Genomic DNA, 24,985 nt, shown 5'->3' on the forward strand with positions numbered 1-24,985 from the left:
AATTCAATTATTTCAAAACTGTTTACTGACAAACGAAAATAATTTTAAAAACTTGAGAGTATAGTGACGTAATTCAGAATACAGGGAGTAATTTTTTCCTTTTAATAATCGTTCATTATATATGGGATGTACCCAGTAGGGTTTTTTTCGTTTAATTTTCCTTCTGCGTAATTCAAGAGCGCAAATCACCGCAACCTCTTCAAAATCCATCGCTTATTGAACATTTTGGCACCAGTAGTGAGTGCACCCACAGTGACACAACGTGACAGTGATAAAAAGTCACGGCGACAAAAAGTTACAGTCAGCGGGTGATGTAAAACAGAAAATACTTACAGATGAAAAAAAAGTTTCAACTAATATTAAAAGTTGTAATCCACTGAAATTCTATTTAATAAAATAGAAACTCTAAAATGATTAAGAAAAATGACATTATTTTTATTTATAAACTTTGAAAATAACTGGGAATCACCATTTACCAATACTAACCTATCAAGGTACCCATCTATTATTATGTACGAAGTACGATCGGATATCGGATGATGACAGAAAAATTGCTTATTCATTTATAAGGGGATTGTCTATATTGGGGACGAATAAATAGATAGTAAAAATAATAGTTCATGTAGTGGCCTCCGTGGTGTAGTGGTCAAGACGCTTGATTTGCGCATGGAAGGTTCCGGGTTCGATTACCGGTGAGAACGCAAAAATTAAAAATGTGATTTTTCTCAAGCCTGGGTGTTCTGTGTTGTTATTCACCGCTGTAATTGGGCCTCCAGGCCTGTTGTGGAGCCAAAATAAATATAATAAAAAAAATGTAATAATATAATAAATATAAAATATAATATTATATTATTAAAAGGGACATGTTTAAAAATCGCTAGAATTTCGATCAGATTCAGTAAATCGGTAGATCTACCGAAAACTCTGTAGAGTTGGCAACGCTTGTTGGATCTTTGAATATTGAGCAAAGCAATATCAACTGGGCAAAGGCAAAAGAAGAAGCTGAGAAATAATAAAATATCAACTAACATAGACAAAAATGAAGTCCAGCATAAGTTACATCAGCATCGTTTACACGAGACTTTTGCCGCAAATTTAGCAGTTTTAGGATGTTCAAGAAGTACGATTTCTGTACATATATTTTTGTTGTCTATTGTTTGTGTCCATTTTGATACTGATCCTTTCTGTTTGTGATGCTTTAATGTTGTTTTTAATGCTAATTTTTAAATCAATGTAACTTGTTTTCGGCCGATATTATCATGTTTTGGTAAAAGGCCCTAATAAAGGGAAGAAAATGTCCAGGTTTATCAAGGGGGGAAATAAAACAAGGTTTTTAAAAAAGCTGTTGAATGAGGTGTTTGTTAATTTCGAGATATGGTGGCGAGATCGAGAAAAATATAGATGAGATTTACTATCTCGGAGGCAGTAAAATCAAGTTTCACGTTCGTGCGTATGATTAGACAGAGGCTGTCCGTCACTCCGCTTACTGAGAGAAAACGGAAACACCTGCCGATTGGAAACTTGAAATGGAAGATCACGTCTTCCTGGTGCCATATGTATATATGGAATAGAAAGTTCATTTGCCATGTGTTTTCCTTATTTTAATTCCCCGTCATGATAATGTAATTCTAATTAAAACTAAATGAATTTAATGCCCAAAAGAAAATAAAGAAACTCAAATCTATTCCAAAAACGTATAAATTTGAAAATAATTTAACATATTAAATGTTTTATGTATCTATATGTTTATTAATCTAGAACATGGAAAATGACTTAGGAGTAATTACAAATAAAAAAAAATTGTTACTTACAGAGCTATGTGGTCCCTACACGAACGCAGCTCGTGATCTTAACTCTTCACTTATCTGTTTCTAACACAATGTTACCGGTGGTTTCACAATGCGGAGAGTCAACGGATGATAGTCCGGATGCTGTGCTCGTATGAGCGCAAGCTGGGCGATTACCTGGGTGGAGATTTGCCATGGATAGAGCATTGGGCGGCTCTTGAGATTCGGTCCCGTTGTTGGACAACGACCATCAGGAAGACTGGGTAGCCGTGGTTGTAGGCGCACTTGTGGTGCAGAAAACTAGCGTTCTTTGAAGGACAATGGATGTCCTAAATGTGGACGGACCTTCGCGGCTAAAGGGTGGCCTCCAATGACTCTCGTAGAGCAGTCGGATTCCACGAGGTTTGCTACGTAGCGCGGCTTGCTACCTTGTACGTGTTGACGCGTTGATCTCCGGCATGGACCAAGAATCCGTTCAACACCGTTCACTTCCCAGATATCAATGTAAACTTGACTCAAGCTTGTATCAAGTTTGAAGTATCAAGAGTGAAAGCTTGACCCAAGTTTGAGATTGCAACTTTTTGAACTTGAGGCAAATTTAAATCAAAATTCCTAGTTACAATCCAACAAACTTTTAAAATGTTTGTTTTTACAAACATTCTGCAAGGTTGCCACACCAAAATTCGTGCAATTTCGGGTTTATTTCTACATAGCCATAAAACACTCGAAGCTTCTTAAAAATATTAAAATAAATTGAAATATCTTGTTATTATTACTCAGAATATTTATTTTGAATAAATAATAAAAATTACAGGCTATTATTGCCATGAAAGTCAGATGATGTTGTGGTGTCAAATAGTTTTCAGAAAACAGATTTGACACTAATTTGACGGGAGATCAAGAGAGTCCGGTGCATTCTTTTGTCTCTCAGCTCTGAAACAAATGAATAAAATTGTTTGATGAGTAGCGGAATTTCTCATGGTAAAAAGTATCTGATATTTAAATCTATATTTGTATTGGGTTATGGTCCCGTAGCTAGTGTTGCGGACTCATGGATCAAAGGTCCCAAGTTCGAACCCCCCTCTACCCTAACTTGATTACCATTTTCTAATAGTGAGCTTTTTACAGCTCGTTGAAAATGGCCCCAAAATCTAAATATTTGGGTAAATAAAAAGAACACAAATATTTACATTTTTTTAAAATGAATAAAAATATTTGCAACAGAAAGGGTAAACATTTTGCGAAAGGAATATGGAAGTCTAGGAACAGGGCTTATGTCCTGCCATTGACGAGTTATAGTGGCCACTTTACACACTGCGTAACATTCGCCGTTTTATCTATGTTTAAACATCTACATTTCCTCAACTCTTCCATCTGTTAACTTTTGTGAAGTGTAAGAGCTGAAACCTATTATCATGTGGGTGAGATTTATCTGGCTGAACCATTTCACCTACTAGGCAACGCCTGAAAACAATTTTTCAAATTTTTATGCTTCTTATACCAGTTAGTATAACTGGTATAAGATGCATAAAACTTTTTTTTAAATTCAAGCGTTGTCTAGTAGGTAGAGGTGTATAGTTCGCGAACGACCCTGTCCTACTGACAAGGTCGGAAACATTGAACTAGAGATATGTTTCTTTCATCTCGGTCAGTTAGTTCGCGAACGAAAAGAGCGCCGAACTAAATGTGCCATTTGGATCTTTGATATCTTCGTGTCTTTTGGATCTCTATCTCATTTCACTCATTCATTAAACGAGATTGTGTCCTTATCTCCGTGGTTAGTATGTAGATTGGGTACCTACATATATGCTCTGTAATTATGGTAGGTACCTAAATGTCTGTACTGGCCTTTGTTCTTTCCTAATAGACTGCGCGCCGCGCCGTGTCGGTACCGGTGGGTAAAGGCACTTGAAACTTAATTCACACAAATTATAAAATGTCACGATAAAAATGCTATTTCTTTATCCTTTCCCCCACTAAGCATCCAAAAATAACCCATGATCCGAACGGGGGGACCAAACAACCCCAGCACCTACTTGTATATGGCATCAGGAGAATAAAACATTGGAAGTGTTTATGACCGTGCAATAATTCATTCATGTTTTCGCGTACACATATTTTACTCATTTGTATATTTTATTCATTTTTGTTAGTTTACCGAATGCTTATGTACATAAAGTGAAATTGACCAAATAGGTCTATAGAGGGGGATTTGAATCCCCCCCCTCCCTCTTCGATCCAGCTAGGTTAATGTGCAATCAACTTATTGCGTCTTAAACTGAATGCAAGGATCTCGGCATAATTCTAGACCAGAAACTATTTTTTAACTTACATATGTAGTAACGGCTTAGGTAAATATTTTTTTAAGGATTTATTTTTAATATATCTATATTTTTATATAACAGCAGTAATTAAAATGGGGTTCTTTTCAGAATTGGCTAACGTTGAACCAAAAAAATATTATTATCAAAGTGCATTATTGTTTGAGAAATTCTAGAAAACAAAATAATGTATTGGAAGGTTATATTAATTCCTATATATATTGTAAAATATCACCGCATTATTTCCCGTATAAATAAAGGTTGACTTTGTGGTGAATTAAGAAAATACCTGCTTATTTTACGGGGAAAAGGTTTTTAGTGATAAATATTTTAGACACGTGTGTATGGCTCGTATCAGGTTGAATGTTTTGTCTTTAGTATAAAATTGTCTACGGTTAAGATTCACTGATTTTGTCCATGCGTCCGCAATATTATTGTTTGCGTAATCTATGATCCTGCGCTAGCGTGTTTTTTTCAGGTCCTTAACTACAATTTATGACCAAAATCGAAGCTTCTTTCGAAGCAATATCAATTGATCATATTGCAAATGCATACATTCATTAAAAGAAGTCTTCTCCACCCCGCTGGTACAGGTATGTGCTCTGTTTGGCGTAATTTGTGTTCGGGTTGTGATCGCATGCATTTCAAAATGGCGGCACATTTTAGTATTTAGAAAATTGTTATCGCCCTTTATCATTATTATATTTAATTATTAAGCTCACCCACGGTCAACATTAAATTCGGAATGAGTATGTATTGTGATTCATTTCATGTTTAAATTTAACTTCGTTGTATATGTCTATGTTTGTATCCACCGGTTCACTATAATTTGCGCGCTTTTTTTTCTTTCCATATTATTAACTCTCACGAACCACTATTACAATTGTATTTCAATAATGATTTATTGAACGCTTATATTTAATTTTTTGCGTAAATGGATCTGTATATAAATATCCTTTTGGGCATTTCATGTCTGGAATTAGCTTACTTTAGTTCAAATGACAAGTACATTATTCTAACATTGTTTTATTTTCAGGTTTTCCTGCCTGGGTGCAATAATGTCTAATACTATAATTACCAGCTACACTGATATAAGTGGTAATATATCTAAGCCTGGAAAACAATTAGTAGTTGTTGTTAACAAAGACGGTACCGTTTCTTTTGAAAAAAGTGTGTTCCAGTCTTTACTCGGTATGTATTTTCCTCTGTTGTGTTGTCAAAATGCATATTCTTTAAAAACGGCATGTCAGAAAAGCAGACCAGTGTCAGCGGAGTGCCAAAATAGTTATAATTTTTATTCACATTGTACAGTATTTTATGTCTCCACAACAAAATGTGTTATTTCCTAATACACTATAACTAATAGTATTTTAACACAAATGAGGGCAATGTTTTTCTCAATTCACTCAACAGACACTTTTCTCATAGGATCCACTCATATGGACACATCGTAACTTTCTTATATTTTGGAACATTTCACTTCTGATTGGACCGTAGTTGATGGTTTAAAGTAAATCTTATTTTACTAACGTACTGGAACACTTTTGTCGCTGACTTTTTTTTATAAGGACACGATATTTCCTCTTGTCATATAATTACTTCAGTTTCACGTAGGCTATAGCCGTCTTTTCACTACCAATGCCTTTTGGACTGACTGATTTTGATGGCTATAACCGGCATAACCGCGATCGTGTTGAGTGCTCAATTCTCACATTACAAGCGTGAATTAATTTATGTAAGTGCGGCGTAATAAATTTTTGTGTCTTATAGAGGCCCTCGAGGTGCTTAGCTGAGTGCTTGCCCCTGAGGATTTTAAGTATGATTCCCAATGAACTCCCAATGATTTTTCGCAAGGAGGGGGAAGTTCGGCCCTATGAAAAATTGGATATAAAAAATGTTTTCTTACCTACGATAAAAATGAGAGCATTAAATTGTACAGTAAATTAGTTTCTTGAAAATGTATGAAAAAAATAATAAAAATAAACTACTTTGAATGACATCGCTGGTTCTTATGAATCAACCAATGATAAGGGAGTTGTGAAAGATTTCCGGTTTACGACAAGTCAAGGACCAATCGGCAGAACTGACCGAGAAGAAGCGGAAGAGAACCAGAGACATCGCCCGCGGAAATTTCAAAAATACAAAATTTAAAAAAAATCGTAGCGCTGATAATATGATCCATATATTTTTTTTTTTTAATCGCTAACATCATTGGACCTCTTGGCCTTTAGTGGTTCAAAATAAAGATTTTCCTTGGCCATTTTACTAAATTAATTATGCATCACGGAGCGCAAGAATGTGTAAAATTATATTATATTACATTGAATATATTTCCTGTATTTAATATATCATGGCATTCATTCAAGCACGGCTGCTGAAAGGATTTCATACTATACAATCAATAGGTATTCTTGGCAATATTTTGCTAGTAATTGGCCTGGTCTGCTTGGGTAATTGGGTTCTGTATGATTGGCCGACTGAAAAACTAATCTACGACCAATGTTAATTTTTTTTCAACAAGTCACTGTTTAAATGCCTCTGCAGTGAGTTTTACTTGTACAATAAACTAGGTTTTATTTTATGATCAATCGCGAATCATACCAGCTACAAAATTTTTGTTTATTTTATTGCGTGGGATTATTCTGCATTACATTACAAAACAATTAAAAAAAATTGCAAGCAAAGATTGGACTCTTTTCCCTTGGACTTGTAATCCTTTTTTGCAAAACAGTAATTTCACATGCGAATTGTGCTTAAAACCAATTTTTAGACAACACTAATATAACTGATAGGTATTTTGGCAGTGATGGAAAACTTCTTCGAAAAGAGAATATCGTTGTCGGAAATCCATCACATCGTAAGACAAATTGGACCACTTTAGAGAAGATTTTTCATTCATAAAAGCCTTGTGCTGTAATGGTCAGCGCGTTAGCCTGCCATGCAAGAGGTCTCGGGTTTGATTCCCGACATCAAATATTTATTTAAAAGGGTGTTTTCACACTAGAATATTTCATAGTCTCTAGAGTGGTACTTAAAGCGTAAGACTGATCATCTTACCTTCATGTAACTAAAATGATCAAGATACGTTGCGATTGGGGTACCAATGCAGTGCGCTATGCACCATTAGGTGCGAAAAGGGAATGATGATGAAATTATTGCAATATTTTTTTTAAAAACATTTTTACAACTATGTATAATGTTTTTACTAGCAGTGTTGACAATTTGGAACTCTTTAGAGAGATTTTTTTATTTGTGTTTTTACTAGCAATGTTTGAGTATATTTACCGCCGAATGTCATGGATGACTTAGGCGGTGATGTTTCATACGCGGTGATGATTTCATATTGCCATTGACAATAAGGATATTGGGCGTATTTTCATTATATACGTGCATATTTATATTTAGATATTTTTAATAGAGATAATGCTGTTGCTGAGATTATGAAAGTCCGGTCATTCACGGAGCTTGTGACCTTTCATTGGCAGGTTTAAGTGATCATTTTGCGCATATTGTAACATTCCGCCTACATAGATCAATATTTCTTCAATTCTTCTCTCCACTAATTCCTGTAAAGTAAAACAGCCAAATTCTTTATTGATGTGGGTGAGATTTTACCGAGTATTATTCTTAGGCCAGTTAAATTAATAAACAATATTTTCATTATGTCTGAATCTTTGTAGAGAAGTAATAGATAATATTTTGAAGTATATCAATCTCGATTTGACTCCATTGGTGATTAAACGTCAAATGGTGTATAAAACTGCTTCAGAAATGGAAATAAAACTAATACTTTTTGGTCAATTCAACCTAATTAAGTGTGTTGGATAATGCTTAAGGTCATAATAATGTTCTAAATAAAAATCATCATAGAATGTTTGAGTTTGTTCAAATGTTTGCAAAAATCATCATGTTTGATTTCACACATTCATATTTTTTGACATTTAATCATCAGTGTGGCCATATATGAAGCAAAAATTAGTCGCATGGAAAAATAAATATTCCCAAATTAACCACTCTCTAGGGGATAGAGAAGATTCATAATTGAACCCATGGGGTGCTATTCCGAACCGCTCTTGCGGCACAAGAAAACATTTTTTCTATGTAAATTTTTTGTATGTAAATGTGCAAGATAATACGGCCGCGAGAGCGTTTGAAATACCACCCCTGGAGTGCAATTCAGTACTTATCTATATAAAAATTTGAATGTACTCAAAATGTAATGGATGTTTTTCTGCCAATATGGTTTTACAAATAAAATACTCTGCGATCAAATAGTAAATATCCTTTGACTACTATCTTCATTATAAATTTTGATGATTTGTTAATCTTCTATTAAAATACACCTCTTGCGCACTTAATGCAAGATTAATAATTTTAAAATATGTTTTAGATGAAAAGGATAGTGAAAATACTTCCGTCAGTTTGGTCCATATTAATGAAGATGGTAAGCCTACTGACGCCAGTGATGATAGTTCTGATGATGAAAGTGTACCACACGTAAACCTAACCGTGAATGCTTTTTACGATGCGGAGACTTGTGAAACATTTGATAAAGGTATATTGCTATATAATATTTTACTTTATAGTTGTAACCACCAAAGAATGATTTTAAGAAACATTTTTGTTGAGATGACTCCTAGATTATGAACATTGAACCATTAGATAATTACCTACTAATCCTATTGTGCCTCTTTGCATCGCTATTGTTTAGAAAAATCTTTGAAAAGTTAAAAAAATGAAGATTGTTTTTTATTATTCCATTTTATTGATTATTTGAGAAATAATTGATTAACAGAAATTATTAATTTTTCTATAACAAAAACTCTTTTGAAAATGGTTAACTGTGCTAGAAAATGTGAAACAAGTTTTGATGGAAAGAATTTTGATCAATGAGGGAACCATAATCCATACTAATATTATGCAAAAGTGTTTGTTTTTGTGTTTTCTTCACGTCTCAGCGGAGCGACCAATTGACATAACTTTTTGCATAGGGATAGCCGGCAGGGGCGAATCGTCAAAATAAGCGATTATGCACAGCTTACCATTATATTTGACTTTTAATAATTATAATTTATAGTAACCATGTTTATGGGAAAATAAATAAAATAATTGTTTTTATTATAAATCACCGTTTACATATTTCTACTAAAAAAAACTATGAAGTGCGCCTAGCACCAGCGTTCAGCCCATTCTCACTGAACGACGAAACTAGCCGATTACCTCAGCTTATTCTTCCATACAAAAAAGTACACTGTATTTTTCGTCTTTAACCCAAGTCGGCTTTTTTGGTACTAAAACAAACTTGCAGATTACAAATATTGTTAGAAGATTCTCTATTTGGAAACTAGTATTTCGAACATTATTTCCGAATGACTATTTTTCTTTGATAAGATACCGTTGACATATTATGTATCACATAGGACAGGTGGCGTTCGCAGTGGTCGTTTTAGGCATTATTCATTTTAAAAGAAATCGGCCAGTGCCCAAGTCTTGACAGTACTGTCAATGACAGATCATACTGGAAATATCTGCTGAATGTCATTGTGGTATTTGTTAATAAACTTTTGTACAAGTTTAGTATTCTATTAAAATAGTGTAGAATAAAGCTACGTATATCGCGTGGTTAATAATAATTGTTGTTTGAGTTGATTTTCACAGAACCACAAAAAAAATAGTCCTTTATAATTACATTACTTACATGTTATGTAGGTACTTATATTTAGTACAAATTAATGAACATATTTATAGATTACCTATAAATAAATCAAGAAATAAAATAGAATACTTATTTTTCATCCCGAATCAAAAAAAGTACAATGAAAAAATATATTTATATATCAGCAATGAGCAACATTATTTAAAAAATGATAAAGCTGTAAGGTCAAAAATAATCAATTTGAAATTAATTCTTCGAATTTTAAAAATTGACTTGCTTTATCTATGGTTAGTTTGGTTTGCTTTTTGTTTTGTAGGAGGATTTTGGATTTGTAAACAGAATAACGATCCTACATAGCCATAGACTAACAAATCGTTTTTTTTTTCTTCATAGTGATAGTTGGAGTATCGGCAATCGAGACAAGCTACTTTCTATCTTGAAAATATATATTGTTCCATCCGAAAGATTTTTATTAACATACGACAAAACTAATCAATTACTTAACTAATTTTTCTGTAATACCATGCGAGCAAAGCCGCGTGTAAAGGCTAGTTTTTAATAAAAATAAAAAAGAACATAAATTGTCAAATTAATTAATAAGTAAAATAATCAAAATATATTATAATAATGTTGATGTTTGTCTTTTAAAAAAAATATTATTACATTGATGTACTGTGTTCTTTTTTACATTGATGTGCGGTGTCTCATGGAGTCTGGACTTGTGTCCCAATTCATTAGTAGAATTTTATATTCATTCATGTTGAGCAATTTTAACATTTCATGTTTTATTTTTCAGGAAATCTGGGCCAGTATATGGATTCGAGAGATTATTTTCTCATAAGTTTTCAAAATGATCACTGCTACACTTCCCATACTCAACCAGACAATACTCAAGTTCCCGTTGAAGAAAAGGAACAAAAGCCTGATTCAATTCCAAGTTCTAAAAAGATTACAATTATTGAAAACAAAGTAATCCCTAAAGATAAAAATTACATTAATCTCAATACTGCAGATGCACAAATTATCCTTAGAAGGTCAGATATTCTAAAGAAAATAGTGGATTCTCAAAAAGCTAACAACAACTTGCTCCCCTTTGGTAACAAAACAGTTTTGAGTTCATCAGTCACCGATTCATTGAAACTTTCCCACCGCCAGCAGAATGATCAGGTTGATAAAACATCCGAGAGTTCTGGCGAAAGTTTGCACGATGATAACGATTCAGATTCAGATTATCACAGTCGGAGTAGGAAAACTCCCATCAAACCTGTGAAACCTAAAACTGCTGTCACCAAAAATGCCAGTAAAAAATTGGAAACCAAAAAAATAATTTCAAATACTAATCAATCAGATATACCACCACAGTATAAACATACAAAAACTTATAAAGTGAAAAGTTTCTCTAAAAGCAATGTTAGGCACATTATGGCCAAAAAAATAAAGAAATCCCTTGCCGCGAAAAATGAAGCAATCCGAACTAGTCAAGGTATTACAGAAAAGGAGAAGCAGCTAGAAGTTGTTGACTCCCCTAAGGAACCACCCAAACCCGAAACACAAAAATCCACCAAGCCCGTTCCTAAGAAAGAAAAGAAACCTCCTGCCCACATGACCGCTTTATTCAACGATATGACTTCTCTTTTCTCTACTCCCGATGTTATACGTAGAATTTCTACAGATTCTAAGACACCTAAAACTCCCGACAAAGTCAGCGCAGACTCTATCTTCAAGAAAGAATCTCTAATTGACTCTCCTATTGTTACATCAGTTCCATTGAAGAGTCCCGAAGGGCCAATAAAAAATAAATCTCGGAAGCAAGATACAAAAACTTACTCTGCCAATACCAAATCTGTAAACAAGAGTTTCAGAGATATAAACCAACATCTGGCAAACCAGGGAGGTGGAGATGCCAACGAAGTTCTTGGTCCGCTGGGTGATGCCAATTTGACTCATCTCTACCAAGAAGCTCAAGGAATATTGCCACCTGCCATGGGAGATGTGAAGGATGGAGTTGGTAACATCCTTCTCAATCCTGCATCTCTGGCACCGCCTCTCTCTCCTGGCCTCGACCTTCTGGGTCCTGGGGGAATACCCGAAGAGGAAGGCTTAACTGAAGATCTTTTAATGCATGTAGCGCAGCTTGTAGAAAGTTCTGAAAATTTGCAGGAAGTTATTGATAAGCAGGTATTAGGTAAGGTCGGTAACCTTACGCCTAAAGATATTAATCCAGCTTCCCTAAGTGTCCCCTCAATTCCTAAAGTAGAGCCAGTACGGGCCCAGCCACGTTCAGAAAAAGTTGCTGCCCCAACACCCCCACCGAGAAAAGAACCCATTCAGATAGTACGAAGTGATGGGCGAGTTATAACATTGCCGCCTATTGAAGCACCAGCTACAAGGTCCTCAAAAAGGAAAAGTTTATTGAACTCATCCCTTGACCAGCCGACTCCAGTTGCTATTCCAGTACCTACCAAGGTTCCTGTACCTGTTATCCAATCACCAATACCCAAAGTGACCATGCAAGTCAACAAAAAGGTTTTGCAAAAAGCTGTCGAGCAGCCACCAGTTGTATCGCAAAAGAAACCCGATGGAGATGACGAAGAAAATGCAGAATCCGACGAAAGCTGGAACTCTGAGGATGATCCGGACAGGTGTGTATCTTGTTCCGCATATACTTATTTATATTCTGCACGCGTTAGTACACCTGTATCAGTTTTTATAACAATTAAAATTTTCTGTATGAACATTCTGTGTTTCCTTTATACTTATTTTTTAATTTAAAGGGGTGTGCTCCAAGAAGTTTACACCAAATTTTACGTTAAAAACTTAGTTTCTGCGTGACCTTTATGTTTCTGCTTCTTCGTCTGCTTTCTCTAGGACTGCGTCCTGTTATTGCTCAGATATATATGTCTCTGCAATAATAATTAACGGTTACGTAAAAAAAATAAAAAAATAAAAATTTTATATGATTCCTTTGTATCCTGTATAAAACAAGTATTTTCTAATGGCCTCATAAAACCCATGATAAAATTGATTCTGCTTAGAACCTCTTTAAATAATACAATACATTAAAAATATTGTCACAAAAATATTTAATATAAATGAACTTAAATAAAAATATATTTACAGAAAGAAAAAAACTTTAATTGTAAATATGTTAGTATGAAAATATTACAAGAAAATTTATTTAATGGGTTTTGAATTTAGCCATTGCACATTATTCATTAAAATTTATCTTGTTTTTTTTTTTTACAAAAATCATAAATTTAATCACAAAATGGTTATCTTGGTACAAAATGATGTGACTGTACATTATGATGACTGTATTTTAATATCGTTTTTTTTTTTTTATTATTGATTTTAATTTTAGTTATCAATTGAAAACTCAAAGGTTACTTGCCAAATAGATTTTAGTCCTCAAAATATTGTTTTAAATCTTTGAAACTTATTTTTTTTTGTAAATAACTCACTATTATAAAATGAAAATCAAGTTGTGGTTGAGTAGGGTGTGAACCTTGGATCTTTGATCCATGAGTCCACGACACTAGCCACGGGACCACAACCCGATTTTAGAGATCCATAGCAGTTTTTGACCACACTTAAAATATAATTACGTGTTTTAATAAGTCAATTTCAAATATATCTGTCTAACATTGATGTGGAAATTTTGTTACCAACATATAATTTTTTTCACCTGTGCCTGTTTTTTTAAATCTCGTATTAACCCGGTACTTGGGTGTTATAAGGTTCTAACCCTTATTTACATTTTAAGATTACAGTGAAAATACATTCAGCGTGATTTTTTCGATATCCCACATATTTAAATTTTGAATGTTAAAGAACTTAGTTATTTCTTCTTAAAAATCAACTTTGATTTCAAATGGTATAGAAATGACATAATCTTTGAATCAGCCCTTTGTTATATGTTAAAAATTCACGAATTAAGATTTGTTTTGATATTGGCAAAACCAAAAAGTTAGAAAGTCAGCGTAGTATAAAGCTTGTTTCAATTCCCACACAGGTTATGGTGTATATGTAAGCAGCCACACAACAATCGCTTCATGATCTGCTGCGACCTTTGCGAGGATTGGTTCCACGGAAAGTGTGTGAATATCACCAAGGCCATGGGACAGGAGATGGAAGAAAAGGGCGTAGAATGGAGATGTCCCAACTGTTTAAAAAAGAAATTGGTTCCTAAGGTGTGTAAAATTGATACCGCCATTATTGTTTATATTTATTGTGTTATAATAAAATTTATTTTCTTTATACAATTGTTTTTTATTATACCCAAATAAGTTAAATAATATTCCAAAATGAACATTTCACTTTTTAATAAATCTTTTAACAGAACATGCCTTTAAATTGCACCCCAAAAAATTATCACACTGTGCATGCAGTTGCACTACCTAGCTTTTGAATCATAAATAATTTCATTTTTCTGGACATCCATTAAAATTTAAGTTTATTATGTAATCTGTAGAAAATTGCGTAAAATTTATTAGTCAAATATACTAAACTGGGCAATATTTCTCTTTTGACTTCAGCCAAGTTCACTAGGAAAGTCAAGTGATAGTAAATGGGAGGCATCTGCGGAGAACGAGACATATTTACACTTGCCTCCTAGTACAAACAGAAATACGACTCCCACTGGAAATACTAACTGTATCGTTTGTAAGAAAGCTGCTCGCGCAAGCAGTATCTACTGCAGTGATACATGTATACTCAAACATGCACAAGAGTCCCTTATATCCAGCCCTAGTGCAGCCTCTAAAGTCTCAACTGTCAAAAATGTAGCCTCGGACAAACCCAATACAACTAGGGTATGTGATGTCAAATTTCATTTGTACTTCGGTTCCTTAAAAAACCTTTAACAAGAATGTTTAAAAACATTTAATTTTTCAGGTAATTGTATATGAGAGGAAGACAGGTCGATGTCTCGCTGGCCCGAGTGCTCCTACTGCTGCTAATTTGAAAGTTTGGCTTCAAGAGCATCCTACTTTTGAAGTGGTTCAACCGGGAACTAATAACAGGCCTACAGCTAATTCCAAAGTTCGACCTAAAATCAGCAACCAAAAAGTGCAATCAGTTTTAAAAGTCAATCAAGATAAACAGATTATCTTAATGCAACCACCAAAAGGGCAGAACGCCAATATAGTATCCAACACCACTGGTAGCAAAACCCCAACACCGGCCAATAAACAAGTGACTCCCAAATCTCTATCACTTAAAGCTCAATCTCCCAAAACTCCGATTTCGAAACCCCTCTCCCTGAAGCTCATACCTCCTAAAGAGCAACCGACACCTAAACCCCCCACTCCTAAATTACAAGTATCAAAACAACAGTCGACTACAAAACCTGGCCTCAAGTCTCCATCGACACCCAAAACACCCACATCACAGCAAAAGGTTTTGTTTTTATTAATATTTATCTTTTTGATGTTATATAATATAGAATGTCCTTTTATTCCATGTTATTTTTCCTGTTTACAGCCGCCATCACTAAAATCTCCCACAACACCTACACATAAAAAAGAGGAATCTAGACCTAGAATGAACAGTACAGAACCGATACGAGAAAATGTTAGGAAAACATTGCAAGAACAGTTGAGTCTGAGAATGTCAGAAACTAAAGATTTGAAATTTTCCACTAGTGAAATACAAAAATTTTCTCTTGAAACTGAATATGAATTGTATGACCTATTCAAGGATGTGGGGATTAAGTACAAAGCCAAATATAGATCACTCATGTTTAATTTGAAAGATAGGAAAAATCTTTCTTTGTGGCAAAAGATTTGCGATCATTCTATAACCCCTAAACAATTGGTATGTTTTCAAATATTTTTTTATCAGAAATAAATTTTAATAAGAAACTATTTTTACTTATATTATTTGCGTTTGTAGGTCCGCCTATCTGCTGAAGAGTTAGCCAGTCAAGAGTTAGCACAGTGGAGAGACCAGGAAGTTAAGCACCAACTAGAACTTATAAAGAAGTCTGAATTGGATCTCCTCGCTTGCAGTAAAACTTATGTACTAAAAACACACAAGGGTGAAGAGGTAACAAAATTCCAGAAAATTAATTACCTATTTGATAAAAAACAATTATTTCATAAAATTTTCAATAGTCTTTTGAAAATATCCCATTTTATTGTATAGAAATTGAAATATTTTATACTTATTTTCTTTAGGTGATTGAAAGTCGAACTACAGATACCACAGAGTTAGACCCAAATGTCGCATTAGAAGATATTGTAACAGCTCTTAATCATGTTCCGGGGGAGGAGAACTCTAAAGATGAAGATAAGGACAGAGATAGTAGATCCCCGTCTCCCTCTCATCATCGCCACCACTCAATCCCCTCTCACCACAAGCATTCCAAGTATGAAATTATGGCCTCTAATTAGACTATTGTGTTTTTAAAAATGAACATGGACTATTCATTAACTATTAAATTTGCATTTTTGGCATCACAATAGGCCAGCTGGCCCAATTGCAGCACAGGACACCCAGGCTTGAAAACATTCAGATTTGATTTTTGTGATCTCACCGGGAATCGTATCCAGAAACCCTTTGTGTATCAGATGAACATCATACTGTGGAAGCCGCGTTACTAATTAAATTACGCCATTACTAATTAAATTACGCCATTACTAATTAAATTACGCCATTACTAATAAGTTGTTGATAGATTTAACTTATCAAAATTTATAAATAAATCAATTTATACTGGCTGTCAGGAAATTGCGCTAGCATGGAGGACAAACTATTGCAATTAAATATTCATTTTTCGGTGGTGCATTAATTGGATAAATTAATAATTTAATTAACAAACATGCAGAAATACACATAATAATGCCTACAGAAATATGTACTTAAATATGTACATGCAGAATGGACTTCTTTCTTTTGAATAAACATTTATATATATATTGTTAAAACTAAAATTATTTTTAATTCCTTGTTCAAGTGTTTTTTTTATTTTTTAATTTACATTACCTTATCCGCATTTGTGATATTTCAGACACAAGAGTAGATCCCACAGTAAATCCTCAAAAAGTTCTCATAAGAAAGATCAATCCTCAGACAGAAGTAAAACTTCAGAAAGGCACGAGTCTTCCAAAGACAGTAAATCCAGTAATCGTAGCCATCATCGCAAGAGTTCCAGCGACAAGGGGAAGAGCCGCAGTAACAGCAAACACCAAGAGAGGTCCCAGAAGTCTTCTCGATCCAGGCATCACCCGAGCTCAAAATCTAAATCTGATCGCAAATCAAGTTCAGAAAGAAAAGGTCTCAAGAGATCTCATTCCAGAGAAGAATCCAATACTCGTTCTTTATCTAAAGAAGCAGACAAGCGCCGGTCTTCCTCCTCATCTAAAGAAGGGCACAAGAGCAGGTAATTCATTCACACTGCCTTAAAAATATTTTTATGATTTAGGTAAAAATATTGCGCATAAATAAATAATATTTTCAACACTTCTTTTCAGATTGTCGCCAAAGGATAATGACAGTAGAAATAGTACAAAAATTAGTCGAATTGAAGACGCTAAAGAAGAATACATAGAAAAACAAATTAGTATGGCAGATGAAAAGTCCCTTGACCCCGGCGTCTTGACCAAAGCTTTTATGGATGATGGAGACATTTTAATACCTCAAGGAAATATGGATATTGACAGTCCTCCAACTCCTGGAACTCCAGAGATTATGGATTCGCAACAATTATTAGGCAAGTTGATCACCGGTTTGGAAACTATTCAATCATTGATTTATATTTATATTGCCCTAATATTTAATATTTGTACCAATTTGTAGGCACGGATAGTGACCAGGAACCCAGTAGTACAGTAGATTCCACTCAATCTTCCTTGTGGTCGGGTTCAGTAAGCATGATAGATGTGGCGAAATTCAATGTTGCAGCATATGAGGTTTATATATATATTTTTTTGACAAACTAATTGAACTTGCGATGGATTGTAACATGTGTCAGCATTTTCATTTCTTGTATTCTAGGTTTCTGGACACTGTGATTATATTACAAAGGATCTGGTTCCAGAATTAGAAATAGTAGGAAGGATAAGCCCGGAAATAGTTTGGGATTATATAAATAAAATGAAGAAACAAGGCAGTAAAGATATTATGGTTATCAAGTTAATGGCATCCAGTGAAGAAGAAACAAAACAGTACAACATTTTCTTCAGCTATTTGAATTCTCGTAACAGGTAAATAAATAACATGTGTGGCGATTTGATATGTGTGTTTTATTCTTTAAATTATTTTTCCCCTGCGTAACTCTTTTAATGTCTTATCTATAAATAACGAAAGTTCATGGCTCAAAGTTACAAATTTAAAAAATAGTAAAAAACAAAAAAAATATATACTCGTATCTACCGCTGATTTTGTGCAACACCATATAATAATATAGTCAGAACTAAAAATTTGCTTCGTAATTAGGACACCAGAGCCCTCAATCAATTAAGATTATTTTTTAATAGACAACCTATAGGGTTTACTTTCTAAAAGTATTTTTAATCTTTATATTTTATAGAAATAAAAGACGAGTGATACTTTAATCCACAAATTTGGAACATCCAGTGACCGGTTTCATCGCTTTCGCGACATCTTCGAGACTAGGAAGATGTCGTGAAAGCGATGAAACCAGTCATTGGATATTCCAAATTTGTGGATTAAAGTATCACTCATCTTTTATTTTTTATAATAAATTACAATGAAATTCCATCGAGAATTTTCACTTCCAAACTTAAATCTTTATATTTATTTATTTGATTATAGGCTGGGTGTTGTACGTGCCCACGGAGGTATTAAGGATTTCTATGTGTTGCCACTCACTTCCCATTCAGCACTACCATCCGTATTGCTTCCTCTAAATGGTCCAGGATTTGAAGAACCACGACCTCAACTTCTCCTCGGTATCATAGTCGGGCAGAAGAAAAAGCGCTCTTCGTCGCAAATTTCTGCAATACCTTCTAAGGTTTGTGCACTTATATAATTGAATTATTTACATTAAAATCCATTTCTTACTTGAACACATTACAAACACTACAGACTCAGTTTAAAAATTAAGACAAATTCATCTATTGATTTTGTTTATAATATTATGTGATTAAAATTTTGTTCACTTACACAAAATCATTTTTAGCTATTGAGCTTTTAAGTTTAAAACAAGCATAAATTTATACAGGAACAATAAATTATTGCCGTGTAGACTACATAAAAAAATATATATTTCACATCCACCCTGCTAGGAATCAAACCTAAGACTTCAAACATGGTAGGCAAACGCGCCAACCTCTACACTACGAGGCGGACTTATCTCCACTCGATTTACCTTTTCAGGATTTTTGTTTAAAAATGTAAAACTGGAAAAGAAATCAAAAGCAATGTCCCAGAACTGCCTTTTGTATGTATAAGGGAATAATGGAAATGGAAGAAGTGTAAACAAATTTAAAATTATTTGTAAAGAGTATATCGTGGGTATACTGGCAAAAAGCTTTAACTCTCAAATCCCTGTTTCGAGAAATCAAGCATTTAAGTTTTGTTCCAATTTTACTCTTTTATATCTTATTTAATTATAGTAAGATGTTAAGTGCTCATTTGAGAATATGTTTTTGAATTTTCCGTTTCTTAATTTTATATTAAGGTTATTTTAAATTTCTTTTTAAAACTACACAAATTTAATATGACTTAGTGTAATTTGCCAGTTTGTAGAGCGTTAAAAACTTTACAAAATTGCATCATTAAGTCAAATCCGCATATTTTCAAGTTAACGTTTTTTGCCAGTATACCCACGATATAATATGTAAAAATACTAGGTTAAATTTATTATTTGTAGTGAATATACATAAGTTAATATAAGTGTACAGTTTAAATATTATAAATAATGACAATAAGTGTACAATAGTGATAAATGAAGATAGAATACGTATAGATGTAAATATTATATTAGACTATGTTAATCATAGAACTAAACAAAATATTTATTTTTTATTTTACTTTTAACTGAGTTACACCTGATGATGGGTAATCAGAATACCTGAAACTAGTCGTGTTATAATATTAATCTCGTGTGCGGTCTATATATACAAAGTAAACCGAAACCTTTGAACTGGGTTGTGGTCATGTGGTAGTATTGTGGACTTGCGGGCCAAAGGTCTAAGGTTCAACGCCCACTCTACCACAACCCGATTTCCATTTTACCAGCCCAAATTATTTACGACTTTCAGGAAATGGTCTGAAAATTTAAATAATAATAACTCAAGTATTTCTTTCTTTAAAATTTTTTTTTTTAATGCTGAAACAATTAATAATATAATCGTAAAACTAGCCGAAATTCATGAATATAGCCCAATATTATAATATTTATATTAACATTATTTATTTTATTACGCGCGTGCATGAGAAGATAAATGAATGTAGAAGAAGCAAGATCGGTATGCAAAGATAGAGTGATGTGGCGTTCTATCCTCTCTGCCTACCCTTACGGGGAAATGGCGTGATGGTTTGTTGTTGTTGTTTTTTATTTTATTTGGGATTTTTACAGTTATGTATTACATAACAATATAATGTTGAAATAAATTAACAATACTAGAGCCAATTTAAAAAATCCACTGTCAATTTAATAATACATTATATACAAGGAGAGAGTTTAAAGAATTGTAAACTCTCCTTGTGTGTATATATCATAGTTCAGGGATGGCAAACCTTTTTGAGCCTGAGTGCTAAAAAAAAATTTTTTTCAATATAATATATCGCTTGCCACGTGCCATGCAAATAAAAATGCATTATATGTTTGTGTAACTTCAGATTTTTAATATAAACAAAACATTAATACATCGAAAAAAACTATTGAGTACTTATTAATGGCAAAGTAAAATAAATAAATAACAAAATGATTTAATCAAAAAAAATGTGAGATTTTTGTTGTTGGATGCTAGATGCCAAATTTTTTATATCGGGTTCATAGCTGGTAGCTTTTAATAGAATACGAGCAGTTATGTCTGATTTAATCAAGTTCATTGAAGAAAATAATGATTCACAGGAATAAGTCGATGAAAAAATTGTTAAAATGCCCATTGATATTGATATTTTTTTAAGCCAAGAAAAAGTTTCCGGAATGGATTGCCAAGTTGTAAGTACTTCATTTTCGGCATTCCTCTGGACTGGTCCAACAAATCGATCTCGCTCAATTTCTTCCAAAATAATTCTTATATCTCAAAATTTTTGTGTCCATATCAAACTCTACTAAAAATCTACCAATTCCATTTCAAAATCATCTAACTCCATGAATTCAAACATTCTCAAGTTAATTAATTGTTGATACGTATGTGTCTAGATGGGTAATAAATTTTGTAGTTTCTTCAAGTTGCCGAAACTGAACAAACTTTCTTGAAAATTGGTCTATTATTGCTTCTAAAGCATTTCAAATTGTTCTATTAATTTTCCTACGTCCGGCTTTTCATGAATTTCTAGATCCATCGTGTATTTTTTTAGGTTAGGAAAGTAATTAAAATTTCTGGTCATTATATCACGTTTAAATATCTGTAACTTAGCTTCAAATGCTTTTATAGTATATCAAGCATAACAGTAATTGTTTTGCCACAGTCTTGTAATTTTATATTTAGATCATTCAAATGGGAGCAAAAATCAGTAAAGAACATCAATCTCGAAATCCACTCAACGTCTGATATTTCTTTATACTGAATTATTTGCTGGTTTCCTAAAAACATATAAATATCATCAAAACACTCGATGAAACGCTGAAGTACTTTGCCGCAACTAAGCCAACAAACGTTATCATACATCGTTAATCTATTGTACATCTATTGCCAACAAAATATCGAACAAAAATAGCTAATCGAGCCGAGAGAGTGACGTCAGTGCTTTCATCAAGATAAATAGAAATCAAATCACATAATTTTATATCTGTTTTTTGTTGATATGTTACATTTTTACCCATCTTCAAGATTCTGTCTTTTATTGTATTTCGAGCAATAGGCAATTCTTTTATTTGTTCGACTATTTTTTCTTCATTTCCAAAATCCTCAAAAAGAAATGGTACACATTCTAAAAATGCATTCTTGATGTCCAACTGTGATTGTTTTAAGTTGTGTACTTTTTCTGTCTAATATGATACATTTTTCTTTTTTCAGATTTCCAAACTAAAGGAATCAAGTTCAGATCGGTCATACACCCCTCCCCCGTCTCTCCCTACCCCTCACTCTACGTCCACCTCTTCCTACACCCCTCCTAGCAGCCCCCGCCGCTCTCACTCTGCAATGCCCCCCCTGCCCCTGCCTACCTTCCATCCTTCTCTCTCATCCACTGTAAAAAGCAAAATAGCAGCTTCCTTAGGTAAGCCAGTGTCAAATAGAATTTATAAATAATTAAGTAATGCATAGACCAAAAGAAATGATTAATTTGAATATATAAACGGAGTCTATGCACGGAAGAAATATGGTAGTGTGTTTTGACGCAGCCGGTTGAGTTTCGATAAAAATTAACTCATCGATATTCATGAATACCTCTCCCCCTCCCTCTCTCCCCTCCTCTTTCTCATTTCTCCCACGACAAAATATATTGAATATTAACTCCTTTCTCTTTCTTAATCTTTCTTCTTTTCCTCTATTAATGTATTCATGAACATTGAAGTGCCAATTTTTATCGAAACTCAAACGGGCAGTGTCACAACACGCTGCCACATTCTTTCCATGCGCCTTGAACTTAGACCTCATCAATACATACCTATTTTATTTTATAAGTAAATATTTTTACTCAAGCTATTTTAAGTTGATCTCTGGGATCATTCAATTTGATGGACAAACAATACAGATTTCAAATCTAATAATCATTTTATATTTATTGATTTATTTTAAAGAAACAAACAGTCAACAAGGATATAGTAACATTTTAAAAAATACAGTTTAAAGACAGACCAGCAAAGTTTCTAAATAAGAATCATACATATTATTAAATTGTGTTACATCAAAAGGGTGTGTTTATGTGTATTTGTACGAGAGTAAGTGTATATGTGTGTTTATGTGTATTAGTGTAGGAGTAAGTGTTCAGGTGTGTAAGTGTGAGCATCATTGAATAGTAAGTGGGATCCTATCGGAGCCAGAAATAATGAGTCTTAATTTATTTTTAAATAAATTAAGAGGCATGTAAATATATCAATAGATGAAAAAAAAAAGCTTTATAGTTAGAGCAAAAACGGTAGCGGAAAGAGTGTTATGCATAGTTAGTGCTACAGACTGGCAGATGGAACAAATATTTATTTCTTGTCATGATTAAAATTTGTAAAAATTACTATTGTTTTTACACATTTTAGAGATACAGTATTAAAGGTTTGAATTATTATGTACATGAAAACATTTTAAAATCCAATTTCAGGTAATACTAAATTTCAGAATTTTGAGATCTTACGAATTAATTCTTATTTTGGTTACGGATTTAATCTTAGTATGAATCAATGTATTCTGTAATATAAGTAAACATTTATTACAGCGAGTGCAGATGATGAACCGTATAGTCCTGGAGGAAGTGACAGTGTGTCCCGCTCTCCTCCACCAGCTGGTTCCGCAGATCTCCAGAAGAAAATGGAAGAACTAAACCGCAAGATCGAGGAAGAGAAGAAGCAAATCTTCCACATGGCAGTCCATTCTAATGAGTCTTTGGTAAATATTATTAAATGCTATGTTTTACTAATTTAATTAAATTTGTAAAGTAAATTATATTTTCCGATGAAATGGGTTTAACAAATTTGTTTTAACTGACCATCTGATCCAGTCCATATACAGAGTATGTCACCGACATACCTTCTCTAGGGTAATACATTATTTAAGAATGGAGATTTACAATAAAAATTATGTTTCCTTATTATTTTACCAAAAGATGCCTGTGATGACCTATCACGGTTGTTTAATTTATGAAGACTTACCGATGAAAGCCCCGATAACTCCATAAATAGCTATGATAATATGATGTCAGTTCTTCAAATGTTCATTTGTAATATTATTTTCAGGATGAACCATATTCCCCATCACGACCGATGTCTCCGGAGAGAAATGAACCTATACCCACTCTGTCTTCCATTTCCCTTCCATCCAACCTGCAGGAGATTCTGGCCAGTATCCAGCAGAGGAGCAAGACAGAGGAGAAGGAGCCCTACATACCCACAGCGATCAGCACCGGTGCTACAGCAATCAGCACCGCGTATTTTACTGAGAGAACATCAGATGTAGATATGAGAGTCCCACCTCCCGGATACCCGTCTACTCCCGGGAAATTGGCTTCCCTCAGTGAGGCGGAGCTCCTGAGCATGGTCCCGGACGACCAGGTGTTCCCCCCCCTGCCCGCCCTCCCCCTGCCGCCCCCGCCGCCGCCGCGGCCCTCCCACCATCCCGACCAACCCCCTCCCCCGGGACTAGAAGATGACCACTAGCGCCGACTGTCTCCGGCTGTAAATAACTAGTCTACCGTGTACATATATTATCTACTTTTTTAAGGTTGCATTATTTTAATGTTTACTGTATGGTTAATGTTTCCACTCGTTTCTTGCAATTTTACATTCCCTAATGTTTTATTGTTCAATTGCCAGTCTCTATTTCGCCAGTCGTATTTTTATTTTCCTAAGAAAATTTTCATATGGTTATTTATAAAATCGCATTTACTCGTTGTACATACCCATAGCACTCGGCACTTAGTGTTATATTCTCAGAGTAAATAATTCGCCAGAGAAGCCCTTTAGCTCTATGTAAAGGACGGTTTCGGTTTGCAGTTCTCGACCTGAATACCTACGGTCTGTTGTATTGCTGTAAACTGTAGCTAACTTTGTGGTTGATGATCATAGAATGGTTTTTGTCCATATGGGTTTTAGCCATTGGCGTATTATTACTCTGAGGTTATATTATATTGATTTTGATGAACAGCTTTCTATGGTATTTGTGTGTAAAAGAAAGACTCATCTCTCCATGAATACTTGCAGATTTCTATAAGTATTGTAAAGGTGGAATGACGATGTTAATTGAATCAATTAACTGCTGTTTATCACGTAAACTTTACAAACAAAAGTATAAGTTTTTTTTTAACCTTTTTCTGACATACCTACCAATTTATTTATTTTTATATCAAACCCAAACATCGATTTCTAAGCTCTTTTAAACAATCATAAATAATTGTGCTTGAAATTAGAAATTGAGTACATAGTAGTAAAGTCAATA

The 24,985-nt window shown here is 33.8% G+C and overlaps 1 protein-coding gene across 1 annotated transcript; it reads left to right on the forward strand.

Moving 5' to 3' along the window:
* Nucleotides 1-4,541: 4,541 nt before the first annotated feature.
* pps (protein partner of snf) lies at nt 4,542-24,353 on the forward strand. The gene is made up of 18 exons (XM_088226099.1): nt 4,542-4,701; nt 5,145-5,299; nt 8,499-8,663; nt 10,561-12,406; nt 13,777-13,954; nt 14,300-14,575; nt 14,658-15,161; nt 15,246-15,578; nt 15,657-15,809; nt 15,941-16,131; nt 16,774-17,145; nt 17,237-17,475; nt 17,562-17,674; nt 17,760-17,968; nt 18,540-18,738; nt 21,917-22,118; nt 23,271-23,440; nt 23,788-24,353. Exons 2-18 carry the CDS (start codon nt 5,167-5,169, stop codon nt 24,205-24,207), a joined length of 5,703 nt encoding a protein of 1,900 aa, XP_088082225.1. The 5' UTR covers nt 4,542-4,701; nt 5,145-5,166; the 3' UTR covers nt 24,208-24,353.
* The last annotated feature ends 632 nt before the right edge of the window (nt 24,354-24,985 follow it).

The sequence above is a fragment of the Micrasema longulum genome, unplaced genomic scaffold, assembly GCF_059751315.1.
Source record: "Micrasema longulum isolate JH-2025_06_02 unplaced genomic scaffold, ASM5975131v1 h1tg000406l, whole genome shotgun sequence".
NCBI lineage: Eukaryota > Metazoa > Arthropoda > Insecta > Trichoptera > Brachycentridae > Micrasema > Micrasema longulum.

Excerpts from the sequence above, each read along its gene's own strand:
- pps (XM_088226099.1), top strand. The coding sequence starts at position 5,167 with ATGTCTAATACTATAATTACCAGCTACACTGATATAAGTGGTAATATA. Across the intron at positions 14,576-14,657 it reads ACAAACCCAATACAACTAGG|GTAATTGTATATGAGAGGAA; the intron begins GTATGTGATGTC and ends TTAATTTTTCAG. Across the intron at positions 17,476-17,561 it reads GGATTCGCAACAATTATTAG|GCACGGATAGTGACCAGGAA; the intron begins GCAAGTTGATCA and ends ACCAATTTGTAG.